The sequence below is a fragment of the Macaca thibetana genome, chromosome 3, assembly GCF_024542745.1.
Source record: "Macaca thibetana thibetana isolate TM-01 chromosome 3, ASM2454274v1, whole genome shotgun sequence".
In the NCBI taxonomy this organism is placed as follows: Eukaryota; Metazoa; Chordata; class Mammalia; order Primates; family Cercopithecidae; genus Macaca; species Macaca thibetana.
In genome coordinates, this window is record NC_065580.1 from 104028550 (window position 1) to 104043033 (window position 14484).

Sequence of the window (14484 nt, forward strand, 5' to 3'; positions counted from 1 at the left end):
TTTAATCAGTTTTTGAAAAGGAAGTGTACTACCTCTGTTTCCACACCCCTCCCCTTTTTCTAAGATACTTCAAATATTTTTGGGTTTTATAAGAGCAAAACCTGGTCTCTTCTGTACAGATATTAAAAGATATAGATAGATTATAGTCAAACCACCATAAATAAATATTCATATATATGTTCATTCACATATCCTCATAATTCAAGTCAGTATACACAAAAATTTCCAATCTTAGCAGTGATGAATATATACAAGTGAAAGCAACTGTTAGGTACCCTTCACCTATATTGAGTTAGCCAAATTTGTTACTATATAGTGCTGACAGACATATGGTGAAATAGACATACCCACTTATTTCTGATATGGTCTTTCCTGAGAGTCCTCTAAGAAAATGTCAGTCATAAAACAAATCTTATACTTGGCATCAGTCATCTAACTTAATGCACTAAAAGCAGTAAACTAAAATCCATTTGGTACCATAATGTTTACATTTAGAATTATGAAGCACTGAAAGCAACCTAAAAGCTAATAGTTGAAAAATATGAACTGTGGCATATCAGTTGAACAGAATTAGGTCAGACTGTGGGTTCAAATCCCTTTTGGAACAAATACTTAACTAGCTTTGTGTCCTTAGAAAGTGGTGGAACTCACGGAGTATTGGTTTCCTTATCTGTACAGTGGTGAACTAGACTATTCCCCAAGGACTGGTTCTGCTTTGGAGAGGTGAGAGTGGCCATTCGGATTTGATTTCAGGTTGCTTTCTTTTTATATTCTTACTGAACCGGCAAACAAATGGTACAGAAGGGGAACATGATATTAAGAAAGTTAATGAATGTGGTTCTTTAGTACCTTTCTCATCAAGGGGTAACTGGAGTTTGATGGAAAACACCGTCTATACAGAGTGAGGAAATGGCCGTTTCTGAGGAGCTCAGAACCACAGGCTCACCCCTTTCACAGGGTTAGGATGGGAGCTGTTACAGAGGGAATTTCCTGTATTTTAAAAAAGTTAAACAATGGAATCCAGCCTTCGTTAGCTTTGGGTACTGTAAATGATTTACTGTAACATAATAAACATCGAGTGAGAAAAATATATAATAAATTTTTTCTCCTTCAATAAGATATGCAAATATATATCCCAATTATATTGCTTACACAAAGTAACTAAAAATGGTTTGTTCTCAATGAGTTAAACTACACATTGAATTTCCCTGGGGCATCTTCACTATCATTTCAGATTCAGGGTTTTGGTGCTTAATTATTGATATCCTTTGGAAGACAATAATAATAACAACAATAATAATACAGTGGTGCTAAATGCTGTAAAAACTGCATTAGGTGCATGACCTCATTTGGCACCGACTTTTCAAAGGTGTGCAGGTTTCACGAGGACACTCTATATGTACATCTTAAGGCTTTGTAAGGACTAATTGAGGTAATGTACATGAAGTGCCAAATAATGGTGCCTGGCATGTGACAGGCATCCAAGATTGGTAGTTATTATTGCCACTGTATTTCAGCAATAAGATGCCATCTACTCTAAGTTATGGCATTGCTTTGTGAATGAATCAGGGGAAAAAAAAACACTGCCAATTAAACTATGACATAATAGTTTTATCACTTAAATTTTTTTATTATTGAAAGAGCTCTCTTAGACGTATTTAGACATAAATTTTATCATACGTTACTCTTGTGCCTGAATAAGAAGAAAGATACAAGCAACATAAATTGAGTAAGGTATCCCTGAAACTTCTTCACATTCTAAGTTTGATTCCCCTAAATCATGACAGGTCCTTAAACTACAGCTCATTGCTGTGTTTTTCCATGTAGCATTGTCCTGTATACTACAAAGAGCATTGTTCGTGCAGCATTTCTTGAGTGTGCCACTGTTGCCTTCATGATTTCTTTTTTCTGAGCCTCTTACATCCTTTCAAAAACTTTCCTTTTTGACTAAACTCAAAACTTCATTTTTCCTCCTCAGTTGAACTGTATGTTGCCTGAAGTTAAGCGGCCTCTGTCCAAAGTCAGCAAGAAATTTTAGGCAAATTGATGTTTAATGCTCTAACAATAGTCCTACATGATACATTAATTAATTAAACCACATCTGTTTTAGGGATTTGCCAGTTTTTTTTCCTGACCTTAGTTGTATTGCTTGACTTTGACATAGGATAGTGATCTCTCTGCGTGTCTTTCTATAACAAAACATAACACAGTTTATTCTATCTGGGTGTATTTTCTTGTCTCACATCCTGGAAAGCTTACAGCTTAGCTTTTGCTTTGTGAGAAAATATGAAATTGCTGTCATTCTTCAGTCATGAATGTTTGCCTCACTCAGTTTAACTTTATACTTCTAACTACACTATTTCCTTACCTTTCTGTGCACACAGTAACTTTTTTACTCAATCATAAGTCATGGTGTAGTTTTAAAAGATAATTTAAATGGTAATTAATTCAATGAGGAGTATTCACATTGCACACAAGTCAGTGGATATGACATGATATGGACTGCTAAGATAAAGGCTGTACATACTCAGGCAATGAAAACTATAGCATGACCAGAACCTGAAAGCCAGAAGTTGTTATATACCACTGAGTATAAGACACAATCCTACTTCTGGGATGTGGGAGAGAAATGTCCTAGAATTGATGGAACATAGGCCAGGCACGGTGGCTCACACTGGTAATCCCAGCACTTTGGGAGGCCAAGGCAGGTGGATCATGAGGTCAGGAGTTCAAGAGCAGCCTGGCCAAGATGGTGAAACCCCGTCTTTACTAAAAATACAAAAATTAGCTGGGTGCAGTGACAGGCGCCTATAATCCCAGCTAATGGGGAGGCTGAGGCAGGAGAATCACTTGAACCCGGGGGTCAGAGGTTGCAGTGAACCAAAATCGTGCCACTGCACTCCAGCCTGGGTGACACAGCAAGACTTCATCTCAAAAAAAAAAAAAAAAAAAAAAAAAAAGAAAAAAAATTGATGGAACATGTTTGTAAGCACAGAATAAAGAAATGATCATTGTAGTCTTTTTTATTAAGAGGGAATTTATGAGTGGTTTGAATTGGGCATAGGAAGTCATAGAAAAAGGCAAGTCCATGACTTCCCATCTTGGAATAGGTGTTTTTGACTAGAAGCACATTTCATATACAGTAAATAGGGAAAGTCTTACCAGTTGTTGCTTTTTTAAGAGAAAGCCATGTATAAACAGTGAGAAGTAATGAAGATTGAGTATCTATTGGTATCATTTTAAATGTGGTCTATTGCATAACATAGGAAATTTAGGTTAAGATCTCACTGATAAGTAGTTTGTGAGAACTGAGTGAACACAGATCTTCTCACCCACAGCAATGAATAAGAATTTGTGGGTGAAGTCACTAACAGTGTTAACAGGAATATGTTTCATTTCTTGCATTTGGAATGGTGAAACTCCCCAGCTGCCTGAGAAATAAAAATCTAACTTGTATTGTTTAACAGCAGTTGTTAGTTCCTTTCTAACCTATTGGGTCTGAATTCAAGGTCATAAACATTGGTTAGCAGTCTTAGAACTAAGTCCAGTGAATTTCACTAACTAAATTTCTCTATTTTGTAAAGAAAATGGGAGAAGAGTTAAACACACACCCAAATAAGATATGCCAAGGAATGTAAGAAAGTTAACTTTTATTGAGCATTATTATGGGCTAGGCATTGATCAAGGACTTTTCATCTGTTATTTCATTTAATCCTCACTATGCCCCTTTGAAGTAGGCAGTGGTAGCACATGCTGTGCATGTCCCATACCTATCTCTTAACCTCTCACCATTCCTGAATGCTTCCACCTGCTCAACACCTGCAGTTTTTGCCTGAGGACTATCCCTGTTTGGCAGAAGCTACATAGCCACCATGCTCAGCCAATGACTGATAGACTTAGTAGATTAATACCCAGGTTCCCTCATCCTTTATGCGGGTAACTGTGAGAGTTATGTTATACACCATCCCCCAGAGTTCTCTGGCAGGAGTGAGCACCAGTTGCCGCTCAACAGCATACCCTTTATTGCTTTTTCTCCACTGTTCATCACACTTCGCCACTCCCCATTGGCGCTTCTTGGCTCCGCTCTCAAGTCAACTACTTGTGCTTTTATCTTTGTTCCAATTTATAGATGAGGAAATAAATCCAAGGCCACACATCTAGAAAATAACAGAGGCAAGATTTGAACCCAAATTAAGGGGCCTCACAAAAATGAACAGTCTGACTCAATGGAGTAACTTTGGACCAAGTGATCAAAGTGAATTTTTACTCTTCTCCAATCTATTTCACAAGGATAAAGGTGTAGATTTATATTTTATAGTTATATGTGTCTGTGCTCAAGCCTATACCAGAAAATGCTGGCAAATTTAATCAACTTGTGGCTTGCTTCATATAACACTAAAATGAACTCAAGCTATATAATTAATTTTTGTACAAAACTGTTGGGAAAGTTTTATATTATTTATATTTACATTATTGTATAGACCTTTCTGTCTGAATAACTTTTATTTGACAAATAATTCTTCATATTGTTCTAGGATGGGGGCTAGGGCATGAGAGCTAAAACAAATAATCGCTAAAGCACTTTACTTCTCTAAGTACATTCCATTTTCTATATCATTATATTTTTGTATATATTCTTCTATTATCACTTGAGTGTAAGCTACTTTAAGGTAGGATCCATATCTGATTCACCTTTTTGGAAAAAAAACCCCACAGTATTTAGTGTGTCTAGTACTAGTTGGCTCTAAATAAATACTTTTAAAATAAATGACTGTATAGACTCAAATTTAAACTATTTATAGACAACGATATTTAAAATTAGGATGAATGTGTGGATAAACATACTACTTCATCACCATTACTCTACAGTTTTGAGATTTGTGCTGCTCCCCTGCTGTTATCTTAGCTTGATAACTGTGAAAAATGACACTAACATTGAATGATGTGCAGCTCTGTCATTCCAGATGCAATTCTAAATATTTTTTTCCTCCAGACTTGATTTCTATTGGAAGAAAATAGAAATAGAAATCTAGCATGTGGACCTTCTGGAGCTGTTTCATATCCATTGGCGGTCCTGATCAAGAGAGAAATAAATAACCATGTCTTAAAATAGTGAAGTTTCTGGGTGGTCCTGAAAAATTCAAAGTAATTAAAGGGAGGAGAGAAAAAAAGAAAGAAAAGAAACCTGTACTGCTTTTCACTTAAATCTGTGGTTTCATGTATTTTTAGACACTTTTTTCCCTGAGTTCAGTTATTCCTTGTTCTTTGAGATTGTTAAGAACACATCATTGTCAGGAGAGGAGTTGATACCTTTAGCTAACTCATATGGTTCTTCTCTTGTCCTAGGTGGCAATAAAAGTTTTCCCAGACTCTGTCAAATATGTGGGCACTTGAGGAGTCTTATGTGACCCATTGTGTTGTATGTCTTGATAATAGGAGTGACTGCTCCAAGTATTCTCAATGATGAGTGCCTGCAATGAGTGTTTGTACTTCAGACTCCTTAGAATCATGTCTGACCATTGTTACATTTTCAGGAGCCATGGTGTCCAAAGGCTATAACCATATGTCAGTTACAGTAGTCTCTGAAGGCGCTTAAAGCTTTGGTGGACTCTTGTAAAAGTTTGACCTAACCAAACTGGCACAGAGCATTGTGCTTTTTTTTTTTTTTTTTTTTTTTTTAAATGCAGTAAAATCTCATTTAATTGTATGCAGATTATTCATTTGGATAAAGAAGCTGATTTAAATTTTGGGTCTGTGCATATGTTAATTATGACCATGAATCTTCTAGGGGAAGAAGTCATTTCTGGAGCCCAGTAAAGTAAAAGGAGCCTAAGCAGACCTAATGATAACAGATTGAAAGATAAACATAACGAAATGGGAAATAAGGGCTCTGGGCCACAGTGGTCAAGTGTGGTATTTACAGCTATATAGTCCTGGATTATATTACAACTCCCACTTTTAATAATTATGACATTTTCAGTGAAGTACCTTAAATCTAAATCCTCAGTTGGAAGTTATAATACCCTTTCATAGGGTCGTTGAGAGAATTAATTGAAATAATATTTGTAAGATTCTCAGCACATAAGAGGTCTAAAATAGTTTTTTTTTTTTTTTTTTTTTTGATGGAGTCTTGCTCTGTTGCCCAGGCTAGAGTGCAGTGACACGATCTCAGCTCACTGCAACCTCCGCCTCCTGGATTCAAGTGATTCTCCTGCCTCAGCCTCCCGAATAGCTGGGATTACAGGTGCCTGCCACCGTGTATAACTAATTTTTATATTTTTACAAAATACAAAAAGTGATTTCACCATCTTGACCAGGCTGGTCTCGAACTTCTGACCTTGTGATCCACCTGCCTCGGCCTCCCAAGGTGCTGCGATTACAGGTGTGAGCCACTGCGCCCAGCCCCAAAATAGTTTTTACTTCTGTTGCTGTTGCTGCTATTTCTGCTGCTGTTATTCAAGTGAACCCGCAAAGAAAAGATAAACTTTAGGGAGAACTCTCACAAGTAAGAATATTGGTATGGGATTAACTACCTGCATTTGCTAAATATGTCTCATTAAATCTTAGTAAGCACCTGGCAAGGGAAATATTGTCCTGGTTTTTTACTGATGAGGGAACTGAGATACAGAGAACTAAAATAATTTTCCCAGAGACATTAAGCTTATGTTTAAAGCTTAAATTTTCCCAGAGACATAAAGCCACAGTGTAGGTCTTCTGACTTCTAAACCAATGTACTTTCATGGCCCATACTTCCCCTTTTGTGGAAATATATAAATAAGTGCAAGTCATAGTGTGAGATGGTGAATAAGTGAAGGCTCAGTGTTGCAGGCCACATAGCTAACGACCGCAGAGGAAAAGGCAGCCTTAAACTCAGGGCTCGTCTTTCTTGGGCCTTCATTGTCCCCTGGATCTTGACCCGGTAATTTATCACTATGATGTTAGCTTTCCTGTGCCTTCAAAGGAATGATTTTTATATGTTCTTTTCCAGTTGTTCTCACTGGGAAATCTGGTCCAAGTGATGTAATTTACCACCACCAGAAACAGCTTTCCCCTGGAATTGTGTTATCAATTTGATTTTCCAGTCTTTAATTTTTTTTGTAAGTTGCTTCTGAGTAGTGCAGGTAACTGGAAACTTTTGCTTGAACTAAACTTTGATGCTTAGTCAAGGTGACTGGCTCCATCAGACATCATTAGTGTTTAGCTTTGTTTTAAAACTGATGATCTCCATCCAGGATCACATTTTATAATACTTCAGGTAATCTACTTTGTGTTCCTCCATCTAAAGAATTTGGGGTTGGAATGGAGTACAGGTCAAATATAAATGTTCCTGGGAAAACATAAGCTTACAAAAGGGATCAGAATGGGTTGGTTTGCAGCAACTTTGTGCTTTCTGCTTGCACCGCAGCCGAACTCTCTGAAGGTCTCTTAGCTTACATTTGTTAAAGAGGTTTTAGATTTTCATCCATTTCATCCAATAGGATGCAGTGTGCTTGATTTTCCACAAAATGGTGTGGATAAACCTGCACACTGGTCTACTCTTGGTTGAAATCTCAATTAAATTTTTACTGCTTGTGAGTTGTGACAAAGATACGGAGAATTCCAAAAGTCCAATAGATTGTTTCCATTTAAAATAAAAAGGAATGATACTGGGGAATGAGAGTTAGTAGATTACATGTGGAATTTTCTTCATTTTATGATGAGTTGAAAAAATTAGAGCTGATTTTTTTCAGTGCTTTATTTTATAAAAACATTGAATATGATTTTAAACTTAAGATGCCATATAGACAATACAGCTTGCTTTCATTTTTATTTTATTTTATTTTCTATTTTACATTCAAAGGGCTGTTTTATTTTTCAAAGGTGAATTACTCAAGATTTTGAACCCTCTTTGCATGACATGGGGATTTCACTGATTACAATCAAGCAAATAATATTTGGAAATAATCTGAACCTAGATAGATCCTGAAAAGGCCCTATACTTTCCACGATACATAGTTTAGAACTAAAGTACAAAGTTTTATTTGTTCTGGGGTTTACAATGACCCATTATACAATTAGTTTTAGCATGTTTAAATATAATCTAATACAATACCATACAAAGTAATAACCATAATGTTCTGTGGATCAGTTATAAATACCAAACACTTTTCATTGTGAATCCTTTACATCTATTGAAGAGAAATTTCTTTCCCTTTAATACAGTTTGTTATTAAGATAAATGAATATGATATGAAAGTTGTTTCGCCTTCAAATATGTAACGCAAGATGGGCCATTTCTGAGTCTTCTCTTTTCACTTGAAATCTGGACTCCTGCCACAAAATCTACATTTGTTCTTTTAACAGGTCTCGTGGTTTTTGTTTGTTTGTTTTTGTTTTTTAACCTTTTCTCGCTCCCTTAGAGTTAACTGGGTGCACATTTGGTAATAAATGTTACTGTGGCATTTTGTGGGTTTTCCCTATACCACTGTAGTTAAGGATGTGGTACTGTTTCTATTATAAACATAGGTTTGCAGGAGTTTATAATTTGTTTGAAAAGAAGTTTAAGGTTATGACTTGGAACTTTAGATTTCAATGACATACTTCTATTTTCTGATTTTTAAAAAAGTAGGATTGAATAAATTTGCTCATTTCATAGTATCTTCCACTTAAGATTTCAGAGTGCCGTACCATTTATATAAGATTGGCATAAAAAGTAGTATGATTGCTGTTTTGTGGAGACTGCACGTGTACCCTAGACAGATGAAATGAGTGACCTAAGATCACACAGTGAAGGGGCAGATGAGGTGAATGAGGTTAAGTCAGAACCCAGGAGCCTTGGGACAGCTATCATCAACTCAACTGTTTTGATTCACAGGTGGCATGGGAGTACTTTCTTAGTTTATTTTGTGCTTTGGTTACTTTTGTCGATACCCTAGGAAATTAACTTTACAAGTGTGGTCAAACTTTCTACTTCCCCCTGTTTCTGATAAGCCACTTGCTTGATCTGGTATTTAGGCCTATTGACCAGTGGTGACTAGCAGGGTAGTAAAGCAAAGCAGTCAGAAATTCAGCTGTGGTTCTCTGGACTCTGGATAGCAAGAAGCATAGCTCAGCTGAATTCAGTCAGGAGGAGCAGACTAGGCAAGGCCAGGTCCTTGAATTTAAAGAGCTGGCTCACAGAAGAAGGGCACACCAGCAATCATACTGGTACACAAAGGCATCTGGGACCAGCATGGAGTGTAGAAGCCTCTGCACAGGCTGGCAAGATGTGGAAGCAGGGAACTGGGCAGCCATGTTGGGGGATGCATACAGCAGGCAACTTGGCATTGGAGAAGTCAGGTAGCAGGTAGGCCCTCGGCCCCTGGGTCCAGTTCCCTGGAGGGATCTTGCAGAAGCTAGGCAGCTGTCTATCAAGGAGTGACACTTTCAGCAGGCTCCCAAAGCAAGGGCTCTGGTAGAGGACTTGGGTAAAGGCAAGGTCTGGAAACAAAGGAAAACCCAGTTATCAATACTGGACTAGACAAAGTAAACCAAAAAATCCCCACAAACCCAATGGATAAGTTAACTTCCAATAACGACAAGGGCTGTGGAGAAGATAAAATAGAGTAACATGCACATTTAACTAACTCCTTCTCCCTTCCCTTCCCTCCCCTCCCCTCCGGTCCCCTTCCCTTCCCTTCCCTTCCCTTCCCTTCCGTCTGTCCCCTTTCCTTCCCTTCCCCAGTTCCCTCCCACTCCCCCAGCACTGTTGTTTTCTAAAAGCCATACACACAGGTCAACCTGGAATTTACAGCAAATTGTGGATTTGAGAACTATTACAAAAATCAATTCTCACTGAAGAGCACATGCCCAATTCCAGAAATTTTTAGTGCTGTATTTCCCAAATTAAGATTTTCTTTTACTCTCACAATATAAGACAAAAATACTAGTATGATTGATATTCATCTTTAAAGGATAAAGGTTAGGTATGTGCATGTAGTATGTGTATGTATTTAGACATTAAAACTGAACATTAGCCTTACCAATTTAAGAGCTATGAATAAAGGTAATGGACTCAAATACCAAAAAGCTGTTTAAAGTAGCTTACCTTTAAGGTACTTCTCACACCTGAGATTCTAGATTCCACAATTTTATTTCACATTTCCATAGGTAAGTATGCTACATGTTTGATCAGTGAATTATCACATTGTATTTTTATTTAACGAAACTCTCAAAGGCTCTTTTTTTGTCTCAAAGATATTCCTTTTAGTCTTATATTTGAATTTATGTAGCAATTCAGTCCCTCCAAGTAATAACTCCGTATTTTAGTGGCAATCTTTCTAAAGTACTGGCATCATGCCTCATTTATATTAAAGAAGTATCCCATGCCAAATACCTAAACATGACATGGTTTTTTACTTGATCTGCAAGTTGGCATTAGGAAAAGAAATTGTGTAGTACTCTGTATTAACTAAATGCCATATCTACTTAAATTATCTAATATGTTACAGTAATCTATTTATGATACAGTAGTTTCCTTAAATGAATGAGAGTAGGAACTATTTTAATGCTGAAATGACCACAGAGCATACAAATGCCAAATTATATTCAAAGGATTTTTTCTTCTTATACTCCAGAGGTCTTTGTCAATGACTCCAATTGAAAACATGTCCTCTCCAGTGATGTCTGGGTTACTATTTTGTCTTCATTTACCTCTTCCCATTATTACTGAAATACAAGGTCAATTCTAGATATTAGTCTAGTTTAGATTTTGGTAGTAGTAAAGAGATGTCTTTGTAACAACCAGTGGTTTATTATTCTTTAGTGGTTTGGGGTAGGAAGCTGTTTTTATGGTCTTTTGGGTCTCTTGAATCTCTTGAAAGGATTTTCAAGATGACTTTAAAATCATTTACTTTTTTCCTAATTTGCCTAGTGACACCTACAGGTGGGCCAATAGAAGTGGGCCAATAGAGTGAAAAGTCCCAGTTAACCAATTATGGCAATCAGTGGGAAGTTCTCTAGATGAAACATGTAGAGTCTGCATTTTGATCTGAAGAACCAACTGCAGGCCAGACACGGTGGTTCATGCCTATAATCCTGGCACTTTTGGAGGCCGAAGCAGGCAGATCATCTGAGGTCAGGAGTTCAAGACCAGCCTGGCCAACACGGTGAAACCCCATCTCTACTAAAAATACAAAAATTAGCCAGATATGGTGACACCCACCTGTAATCCCAGCTACTCAGGAGGCTGAGGCAGGAGAATCGCTTGAACCTGGGAGGCAGAAGTTGCAGTGAGCTGAGATTATGCCATTGCACTCCAGCCTGGGCAACAAGAGCAAAACTCTGTCTCAATAAAGTGAGAGAGAGAGAGAGAGAGAGAGAGAGAGAGAGAACTTCATAAACCTAGAAGAAGAGACATGGCAAGTGTGGCAAAGACCTGGGGCTTAGTTGTCTGTGCACTCAATGTGAATCAAGAGTGTAATCCAACTGCCAAGAGAGCAGAGGCAACTGGAGGCCAGGCTGGCAGGAGAATTCCTAGAAAAAAGGAGGGCTGTGGGATACCTACATTCCCAGGTGCAGCCCAGTGTTTTGGGGTCACTCAGGGGCTCTCTACTTAGCTGTATAAATTTGTAAGTGTTTCAAATTGGAGCTCATTTAAAGAAGAGTGGTCACAATGGAGAAAAAACTTGAAACTCTGTTTGTGTAAGGAAGAACTAGAGGAACTAGGATGTTTATTCTGGAGGAGAGGGTACAGAATTGCTGTCTTCACAGATAAAACAGGCTGTCATGTAGAAGAGAGGTTAGATTTATTCTGCATGACTCTGGAGGGTAGAAGAAGGGCCAATGCGGTAGACTTTGACTCAGTGTGGGAATAGTTTTCTGTTGGTTACACATGTCCCTGAAAGGAGTGAACTGCCTCAAAAAGTAGTGATTTTGGATCTTGAAGATAGCTATGCCTAGGCAGATGGTTGCTATTGTATAAATGATCCTGGGAAAACTCCCACGAGACTAGACATAAAGATCTCCAAAGCTCTCCCAACTTTAAGGTCCTGGTTTTATATCTCACCATCTCTCTGTCCAGCAAACATATTTCTTGACCATCCTCTGTATACCAAGAATAGTGTGGGGATGTGGAGAACTCCAGGCACTCTCACGGAAAACCAGACCTGCAAACAGCACCCACATCACAGGGTGACAAGAGCTGTGATGCATCTGGGTGTGTGAAGTCTCAGAGCCCCAAAGAGGGTTCACCCATCAGCCCTTGGATGGCAGTGCCTGAGCAAGTCATTAAGTGGGAGTTGGCCAGATAAAGAGTAGAGGTTAGGGCATTGCAGCATGAGCGCTGGCCATGTGCAGAGGCCTAAGGGAGAGACAGTGTGGGTGCAGGTGGATGGGAATAGAATACAATGGAGCAAGAGCTGGAGCAGAAAGTTCCTTAAATGCCAGTATGACTGTTTGAATATAGGAGTTTGTATTAGTCTTTTCTCATGCTGCTATAAGGAAATACCTGAAACTGGGTAATTTATAAAGAAAAGAGGTTTAATTGACTCACAGTTCTGCGTGGCTGGGGAGTTGTCGGGAAACTTATAGTCATTGCGGAAGGAACCTCTTCACAGGGCAGCAGGAGAGAGAATGAGAGCCAGCAGGAGAAATGCCAGATGCTTATTCAACCATCAGATCTCGTGAGAACTCACTATCACAAGAACAGCATGGGGGTAGCCACCTCCATGATTCAGTTACCTCCCACTGGGTCCCTCCCATGACACGTGGGGATTATGGGAACTACAAATTGAGATGTGGGTGGGGACACAGCCAACAGCCAAACCATATCAGAGTTGAAGCTTGGAAGTAACCTCATCTGATTTGCATATTTGAGCGGTGGCTCAAATGATAAGTTTGAGGATGGAATGAGGGGTTCCAGAGGAAACTTCTCTCTGAGTCTCAGGTCTCTTACCCCTAATATAAGGGACTTGCACTATTCTGCAGTATTCTATGATCATAAATTCATTTCTTGTCTTTCTTTATAATTGTATTAGATGGTCAGGCCCGTGGTGCTCTAGGCCTTACCAGCCTTTGTGTACAGATGGAGTCACATTCACAGCAACACCCAGATTTCACTCATGCTTCGCTTCCCTGTTGTGCTGCTTAGGACCTCCAGATCCCCATAAAGATCTTACCCAGTTATTCCTGGAGCCTCTGGGGATGCCTAAAGGGAGCTCCTAAACTGACCCCTCCTGCTCGTTACCTCATACTCCTTGTTGCCAGTGTTAGCTGAACCCACCTGAGGGTGGTGCCTCCCCATGCCAGTCCTGCTGGTGCCAGTGCTCTCCATGACAATGCTGAGGTCCCTGCCTAGTGCTGATGTTCCTGGAATTGCAGCTGTCACTGCGCTTTTCTAGGTTTTTCACTGCAGCACAGCCACACCGTTCCCCAAAAAAGTGGGGGCAATGGCCTACTTCCTTTGGGTCATTTACTGTCACCTGGACAGTGAGCAGTACTAGGCAGGTCCTGTGTTTCACCGGATCCTTCTTGAAATAGCTCCTTTGTTTCTGCCTATAATTCCACGGCTGTGGAACGTGTACCTGAGGGAGACACCAGGGTTTTCCCGCCATTCCAGTTTCCCCCAGGGTATCCAAAGGTCCTCCCACTCCTGGCCCGCTTTCCTTTAGCTGAAGATAAGAAAGATAAGGCAAAACAAACGATAATCCTGGCAGCTTTACCCACCAGGTCATCAAACAGACCTATGCCTGAGACTTTTTGTTGTTACTCATTACTCTATGCCTGGCTCAGGGCTAAACCCTTCTCATACATAGATCTCTAACCCTTGGAGGGACAGACTATTAACATCCTCATTTGTAGACGAAGATGAGGCTAAGAGGAATTAAGTAACTTGCTCAAGGTCAAACAGGTGACAGAGCTAGAATTCCAAACCAGCCTAGTCTGGAATATTCCAGATACCACACTCTTCACAGGTCCCCAACACTTGAACATAAACACTCAATAATCTGTATAATACATCAAGTGCCCACTTTTCTCATTGTCATCTTTGTATTAATTCAAAATTGGCTTTTGTATCCAGGGCTGGGAAGAAACGGTGGATGCCGCCATTTCCCACCTGTTGAAGACTTGCCTGTCGAAGAGTTCGAAGGAGCAGGCTTTGAACCTCAACAGCCAGCTGAACATACCCAAAGACACAAGCCAATTGAAGAAACATATCACCTTACTCTGCGATAGATTAGCCAAAGGTGGCCGTCTCTGCCTAAGTACCGATGCAGCAGCCCCACAGACCATGGTCATGCCAGGTAAGAGCTCTGTCCACGCGCCCTAACACAATTATACTTCTCCCAAATTAAAGGAAGTGCCTGTGGTTGTATTTGGGGTTTACATTTCATATTAAAGTGACAATAGCCAAGGCAATTGATTTCATGTTTCCCCTCTGACATCCCAGGGTAACCCCTTGAATAAATATTCTTGAGATATTTGCTTGCTAGACATTTCTAGAATGGTATGTCTTTTTTCTTCTCT

At 39.3% G+C, this 14484-nt stretch overlaps 1 protein-coding gene across 5 annotated transcripts in view; it reads left to right on the forward strand.

The window, feature by feature from the left end:
• Positions 1–14484, forward strand: part of BBS9 (Bardet-Biedl syndrome 9) — a 510510-nt gene that overhangs the window by 402094 nt on the left and 93932 nt on the right. For all 5 annotated transcript variants that reach the window (XM_050783267.1, XM_050783270.1, XM_050783269.1 and 2 more), the window contains one exon: positions 14039–14261. In XM_050783267.1, coding sequence (XP_050639224.1) covers positions 14039–14261 — 223 coding nt within the window. The remainder of the gene's footprint in view (positions 1–14038; positions 14262–14484) is intronic.